Genomic DNA, 8,190 nt, shown 5'->3' with positions numbered 1-8,190 from the left:
CAGAAGTCCTAGGCCTTAAGCATCAGGACGTTTTAGACGAAGACTATCCAGCGAGAATGACGGTCCGCAGAATCCTTCGGCCTGGGAGTGCCACTCTGACTCTAGACTTTGCGGAGTACGAGAAGTGACGCTCTCTGAATGAGGGGCTGGAACACGGTAGGTTGGGACTGCTCCCGCCCAGCAGCCCCTGCTGACCGCCTCAACCTCCTAGGAGGAAGAGGGGTAAACACGTGCTCTCCCTTGAGAAATTCTTATCCCAAGAGCCCCTGTATATCTAACTCCCTCGAGAGCTGACTCTGCGTGCTTCGCTACCAAGCAGACAACACACAAACTGTGTGTGTCCCCACCCGAAATATAGTGCGGGCAGGGAGGAACACACAGCCTGAACGCTGCCTGCTCTCTCCCAAATGCTTCCTTTTGACTGAAGCTTTCACATAATGGAGCTTATAAGTGGACAGACAACACTAAATAAGACTCACAACAGATAGCGACTGACACACAGAGCGCTTGCTGAATGACAGAAAGCTGCCGCTGTATCCACCGTACATGCTTTTAAGCTTCCTGGTCATTACGTCACCCCGCACGTGATGTCTCGCCCATCCATTGGACTGATTACACATGTGATTCAGAGCGTGGTCACGCTGAAGGTGTTCCCATAGCGTTTCGACACAGCTCGAGTTCCTGAAGGGGAACTTTTTTTTATGAATTAAGGGATTATTATTTTTTTTTAATTAGGTCTTTCTATCACTCATTTTTGATGCGATACTTCAAAAAATGCATAAAAACAGGGTCATGGAAACATAGCTACTGTGTTGCAGAGTTTACCTCTAACCTCTATTAAACACACCTCAACCAGGTTTAACAGAAACCTCCAGGTTCTCTGCACAACGTTGGCCCTCCAGGAGCAGGTTTGGACACCCGTGACGTAGGGAAAACTGTGACTGCTGAGTACACAAAAAGTCAACATTCCACACTTTGTTCTTGTTTTCATTTGGACAAGAACATAATTTGAGTACTTATTCTACAAAATGGTGCAGAACAGGCAAAAAGTGTTTAAAATTATATGCACCTTATGACATCATGCTTCACCAATTCTGGGTCCAAATGCTTTATCAGATACCAAAAATAAACAACAAACGGTGCTGATAATAACAATAATACACTTACTGTGTGCTGAGGTACTACCAAAAAATATTATTCTAAACTTTACCTCCAAAGCGAAATCTCAGTTGGCCAAACAGTGACTCATTTTTAATGATTTTATTTTTAAATATTGGTGTCTGGGATGCCACGAGACACATATTGAACATATTGGGATTTTTTTTTTTTTTTTTAAGTTTAGCTCAGCTTCGCACTTGAAAGTAGAGGCTTGGACCTGGAAACAGTTTTCGATACGTCACAACGTAACAAGTGAATTGTTTATTGTGATTAGTATTAGTAATAAAGACTTTGTCGTACAACATTTTATGCATATTTTTCTGGTGTATGAAGTTGTCAGCTGGTAAATAAGAGCAGCCTGCAACTACAGTCAAGTGGGATCACTGCACCTCTTTGGTTTCCTCTCCCCATGTGAGGAAGGCCACCACAGATAACGCTGTTTTCAGTACGCAGGCCAGAATGTGAGTCCAGTCTATCATGCTGTTGAAGTCTAGCCTGTCGGTCATGCTCTCCTCCAACGTAGGCAGATAAATCTGTGATGTGTAGCTAAATATAATCACCCCCACTGCAACCTGGAAGCCATCAAAGTCCACCATTACCGCACTCAACCTCCTACTGGCCCACTGCGACGACTGACGGAGGCAGTAGCCAATCACAATGAAGGTGATGAAGAACTGAGCCAGCGAGCAGAAGAGGCTCAGATGCGACAGCACCCGCAGGTCACGGATCAGCATGCAGGGCACCAGGATGAAAAAGGTGATGGCGGAGCAGGCCGCCGGGGTCAGAGGCAGGAAAAACAGGCTGTGGCACATCAGGTTACTACTGACAACCAAGTATAGGATGCACGTCATCACCAGTTCCACCACCTGCGCGGCGTTCACCACCTTGCCCCCGATGTAAGGGCAGATGTGTCTGCAGCAGGCAGTAGCGATGTCCTCATAGGTGCGTCTGACGCGAACCGAGTGGCCATTCTCGTCCTCTTCATATAGGCAGGACACCAGGATCTTTCCAGTGTAGCTACAGATGAGTGCGGCTAACACCAGCAACAGCAGACCCATGTACCCACTCTGCAGCAGGGCGTAGGGCAGACCCAGCACAAAGATACCCTGAGAAAACAAAAGAACAAGATGCTTCAGACAAATATATAGCTCGAATGACACTTCTACACAAAAGTGAGATTAACTGAAGACTCTCTGAAGTCTCCTGCCTCTCAGACCCCAAAATCCCACATATCCCCACTAGTTTTGAAAGAGATCCCAGCAATATCTCAAAGTCTGAGATCTCAAAATGAACTTATTTCTCATCTCCCACATCCACATATGTTTTGTAGCTTCGTACTCTTACAGTGAGTCAAGAGTTGAGTAAACTAAAATAAGCATGAATATTATTACTATTGCTCTTACTTGATGTAATCAAACCAACTGACTCTCATGGCAATTTGTAACTATTATACGTTTTGGCAAATTAAAGGTCAATTCATAATAATTCAGGGCTGCCAGCTTTTGAGCTCAACATGGTATGGGAATTCATTACTTTTACAATTGCAGCTGCATTTATATGTCACTCTTGAAACTTTGATGTGTGTACAGGGTATGTGGCCATTGGTCCTCTTAGAGGCACAAAAAAAAACTTTTATTCAAATCCAAATGGATTATAGTCTAGAAAGCGTGCAGATAGCGCTTCCCTTATTATCACTAAAAAGCTGTCATTCACTTCATCTCGATCAGTTCACCTTGATCTCACAAAGTTCTGTTATAATCAGTGAAGTTTTCTACACTGCACAACAGATCTCTTATTTACATTGTGTACTTTCTTTTGTGACAATGAAAGGATTGAATTGAGCGGTCAGTGAACTTTAGGCTTCACTAACTTGAATGCAATGGCCAATCAGAGGTGTTCAGGAAATCAACAGATTTGTCTGTGATTGGCTACATTGCTCAACGTTACAAAAACATGTACAAAAACATGTTTTAAATAGAAACTTTTGAAGCTCTCCAGAGCACAAACACAAATACACACTGGAGAGTTTGCCAAATCAGTGTCACCAATATCCTATTATTACAGTTTCAACTGAGGATGCTCTTGCTTTCGTTTGAGGGTGCATATTCACTGAGTGAAAAAATGGACGTGTGGCGTGAGAGCAGTGTCAAACACATGAGCTCACGCTGAATTCGTGAGAGTTGGCAGCCCTGTTAATTTGTACATTGTTATTTCTCCATTTTCATAAGATCAGCTTAGGCCTTACTGAAGGTTAAGTTTGGAGTGGACCTTCATGCTTAGTTTTCCCTAAAAATCATACATTTTTATTTGAAACAAATTGCATGAATTCTCATGAAATTGTCAACTTTTAAAATAGTCAAATTTTCTCATGAGATCAGGTTGGATCAAACACCAAACACCTAAGCGTCCTCCTGCAGCGTTTGTGCTCCAGACATGAATAATTGGTCAAATCAGGCCAGTACCACTCTCTGTCTATCTTCTTCGGCTGCTCTGGTTAAGGGTCACCACAGTGGAATTATCCACACAGCCATTTGGCACAGGTTTTACACAAGATGACCTTCCTGACGCAACACAGCACTGAGAGTGCACTAACTCGAGTGCACTAATGACCTACTACTTCTGCCCGGATTCTGAAGTGTGCATTCGATGGACACTTTACTATCCCATGAGGCCACGGGAGAGGATTTATGAATGGCAGGGAAGTGACGTAACTGATGCTAGTAGGTCATGTGACAGTAACAAAATGGCGGATGTAGTACGTCCAAATTTCATTCATACTACCCATATTCATACTATATAGAACATACTTTTTAACGGTCGTGAAGTAAATTCAAATGTAGTACCTACTCAGACAGTACGTGATTTCAGACGCACCGAATGACTCCTCCCAGTGAACTTTCTTTTGCCCTGTATAGTGCTCTCTCATTGGCTGTAGGTCGTCACATTTCACACTACAGGATTGTGAGTCGCCGACAGGTCCAGATATTTAACATGCCAAATATCCAATGAGCATTGGCGCTTCTCTCAGATCGTGTCTTTGATAACACAGACTACACGATTGCCACTCGCGTGAAGTAGCGCCGATTTTTCTCCAATTTTGGCAATTTGTCTGCGATTTCCACAAAAATGACAGCGAGTGAAAATCAAGGCTAAAATCATGCAGTGTGTGCCAAGCATAACCTGCATGTCTTTGGACTTTGGGAGAAACCGTAGCACCTAGAGAAAACCCACGCTGACGTGAGGAGAACATGCAAACCCCACACAGAAAGGACTCCCGGGAATGTAAAAGTGCTGCCCACTGAGCCACTATGTAGCCCAGGCTAGCACTACTCTTTTCTTTCAGAAAATTAAAAAACAAAAACCCTATCTATTATTTCTTATATTGTTTCTTCTAAATCCATCCATCCATTCTCCAAACCACTTGTTGTCCTCTGTAGGGTCGCATGGATTCAAGAGCAGGGTTCGCAGACTCCGGTCCGAATCTGGACCACGAGATGCGTCCATCTGGACCACGAAGAATTTTTAATATAGAAATAAATAAATGCCAAACGCTATTTTATAATAAAATCTAATTTATATTAGGCACATCAAAGTCAGCTCAATAGTGCCGTTTGGGTCCTGCGGCACCACAGGTTAACAGTTAACTGTTGCGACGGTCAGAGGTGCAGTGAAGAGAGCAGAGAGTGGCACGCAGACAGATGAATCTTTCAGTGAGTGAAAAACAATGACATTCTCAAAATTTATGAAAGTTGACGGGTCCTTAAAAAGTCTTAGATTTAGTTGTATCAAATTTAAAGGGATAGTTCACCTTCAGTCGCTGGTCCCCATTGACTTGCAGTGTTTTGCATAGTGTTGACTTCACTAGTCTTTAACTTCACTTGTCTTAAATTTGGGGACGGAAAGACAAGAATTTCGATATAGCTTAATGTGACGATTAAACTTCAAAAGGCTGTGATTTCAATGAATAAATATGAGCGCTGCACATTTCAGAGTCAGCTGCCGCTGCTTTGTGTTCTGCTGTTACCAGTGGAAACCACATTATTTCTGCCATTCCAAAACGCTCCCTGCTGGCAGAGAATGAATGTGCATTTTTGTTTAGACCAACGTGAAAATCAACCAATGTTTTTACACCGCAAACACGCAGAGTTGTAAATGTGAACTGGTGGATCGACAAGAAGATACTGCATTATACAAATCTAAACAATTAATAAGACAGTAAAATATATTTATGTTATTGAATTAATATAATGATTGATAATAATTGTTTAAATTAATATAATAATTGATAATTGATAATAATTGACTCCATTTTCTTTAAAAAATGGTTTAAAGACAGAAATGTGAAGTTTATCATTTCATAAAACTTTTTGTGAAAACTTGTGTCTGAAATGTAAATCTGTAAAACGCGAGGTTGATACTTGAGCGATTCATAACTGAGAACTCCATTAAGTAACGAAGAGCATGTAAAGACGACTAGTAGAGATGTTACAAACACACACACACAGCCGCACAGCAGATGGGAGTAATGAAATCACACCCTCTCACACACCCTCCACTAATGAAGTCACAGTCATCTCTGAAGAGACGCTAAGTGACAGATATTTTATCTTGACTGTAATTGTTGGTAAATTGCTTTGTGTTAGACACAATGAATAAAGATACAACACTGCATTCATTTCCTCTCAGGGTCCTAATGACTGTATCTCTCGTGAACAGACAACAGCTGATCAATTCACACACAGAGACACGGGAGAGAGAGAAAGAGAGTGCAGAGCCTAGTGAGATGCATTTTTAGGCTTCATAGATGCTCTTGACATGACGGCTGTACCAAATGGTAGCTGTGTTGGCCAAATTCGAAAGCAGCATTGCTTATGTCTTTCACACTTAAAGCAATCCCAGAAAGCTTTGCGGCGAGCTCTGTGAAAAGACGGCAGATGGGGTCAAAAGAAACAGGGTCAAAAATAAAAATGTATTTAATTCAATAATTATCAAGTGAAATCAACTAAAAATTAACTATTTCACCCAATATTTGTGTGTTATGTAATTTTAATGCTCATTACAGAAACATGTCATTAGCTTAGCAACATATGTTAATGTCAAGCACAAGGAGCTCTATAATTCCTGCAGAGAGCTATCCATTAGCATTCCCATTCATCTCAACGAGATTTCTTTTCCCTCTAAAAAAACACTAACCCTTAACCCTAACCTTAACCTCAGTGTAGCACATCCTGATTGAGCATTACAGTTTATCATAACTGGATCCTTCCATGATTTTTCTGAAGTGAATCCATTAAGTCTGAGCCTTTATTTACACATGAAATCTGCTGCAGGGTGGGATTTGTGGATATGGACAAAAATCATGCATCATCACAGTGGCAGTTAAGGCCACGATAAACTACCAGAGAAGTTCTACAGGCGTAAAAAGAAGTTTGATATACCATTAGTGAACATCCTGACCGCAACCATGCTTATAGAATAGAGCTTTACATTATGAATACATGACAAAACAGCATCAGTGTCGCTTTCGATTAGAATTACAACTCAAAGTTCTACTATAAAGCAGCTCTGCAGTGTGTTCATGCATCTGACCTCGACAGATTGAAAAGAAGAAATGAACCAGAGAAGAAGGCGGAGCCCAGAGCCACACCCATCTATTACATCATCACCACAGACCAATGATAGTTCAGAGGTGTTTAACAGCCGGAGCAAACTCTTCCAGAAAGTTTGCTTTGACAGGCCGTTTCGAACTCCATTAAACCTTGTTTTGCCCTGAATTTGTTCGAAATTACGTTACATTTTACTTGAAGTATATCAGGGCTTTAACTCATTCAAACTGACAAAAGTTTGTGACCTGCATGCTGCCATTTTTGCTCATAGGCACTCAATTCTGGACATTTTTTTAAATCCAATTACCTGAACCCTAAATGTCATGTGACACTCAGGTATCCTGAGACAGAGCTGAAATTAGCTGCATATGATGTTCACTGGAATGATGCCTTAGAAGACAACTGCCTATGTAGACAGCATAGAGCAAGACAACTCACTACAGAGGAAAGACAGATTCACAGAGAGTAAGACAGGTGTGTGTGAGACAGATGGGTGAAGAGGGAAAGAGAGGCACATTACGCTATAAAGTAAAGCAGAAGGATGAATTAAACAAGCTCAAGCAGCAATAACGAGTTGTGTGATCATTAACAGCTCTAAATATTACCCTCAGCCTCAAATGGGAACGAACAGATGAGGTAATGGGGTGTCATTCACATAAACGAGGATTTATGCTGCTATAAAGTAAATAAGGGATATTCAAACACGCACAAACACTCGTGCAATCATTCTAAGCATGCAGAATCTGAGGTTAGGAAATTGGCTGATGATCTTTTACTAAACGTTTTAATTTAGGAGCATAACAGGCAGCACCAGGGTGAATTCTTCACACTACTGAGTGCAGCATTTCAGCACAAAAAACATGCATGACTAACCACCATATGCAAATCTAATTCTAGATATATTGTTTACGCTTTATTTTGATTGTCCACCTCATACATTCAAAGTAACTATAAAGTAACTTTTCAACTACATGTCATCAAACTCTTATTAGAATATTAGTAGTCTATTAGGTTGGGTTAGGATTAGTAGAACAAGTTGACTTGAACTTGCAAATTTACTTATAGTCAGAAGAATGTCTGTTGTTGGACTATCAAAATAAAGTGCTAGCAGAAATTAAGCAGATAGTCTACTAATACTCAAATGACTCAAAAAAAAGTTACTTATAGTTAGCAGAATGTCTAAAGTGGACTATTGAAATAGGGTTACTTAAAAAAAAAAATAAAGCTAAAAAAAATGTTGTGAAAATATTAAATATTGTTATCTTAGATAGGCGCTCCACAAGTAAATACTTCTTTTAAGGATGTTTAGATTTTTTTTATTGTTAAAAGTCTAAAATACTGATTGAAAAAAAAAAGTTTATAAAATTGTTATATATAATTGTTATATATATATATATATATATATATATTAGTGCTGACAAACGAT

The 8,190-nt window shown here is 40.4% G+C and overlaps 1 protein-coding gene across 1 annotated transcript in view; it reads right to left on the bottom strand.

Moving 5' to 3' along the window:
* The window catches only part of LOC107653135 (vesicular inhibitory amino acid transporter), a 14,846-nt gene that overhangs the window by 5,466 nt on the left and 1,190 nt on the right, over positions 1-8,190 (bottom strand). Inside the window, exon 2 of the mRNA XM_016439773.1 lies at positions 1,548-2,264. Within this exon, the coding sequence (XP_016295259.1) occupies positions 1,548-2,264 (717 nt within the window). The remainder of the gene's footprint in view (positions 1-1,547; positions 2,265-8,190) is intronic.

The sequence above is a fragment of the Sinocyclocheilus anshuiensis genome, unplaced genomic scaffold, assembly GCF_001515605.1.
Source record: "Sinocyclocheilus anshuiensis isolate Anshui unplaced genomic scaffold, SAMN03320099.WGS_v1.1 scaffold1518, whole genome shotgun sequence".
NCBI classification, from domain to species: Eukaryota; Metazoa; Chordata; class Actinopteri; order Cypriniformes; family Cyprinidae; genus Sinocyclocheilus; species Sinocyclocheilus anshuiensis.
This window is presented reverse-complemented; position numbering and strand designations above follow the sequence as displayed.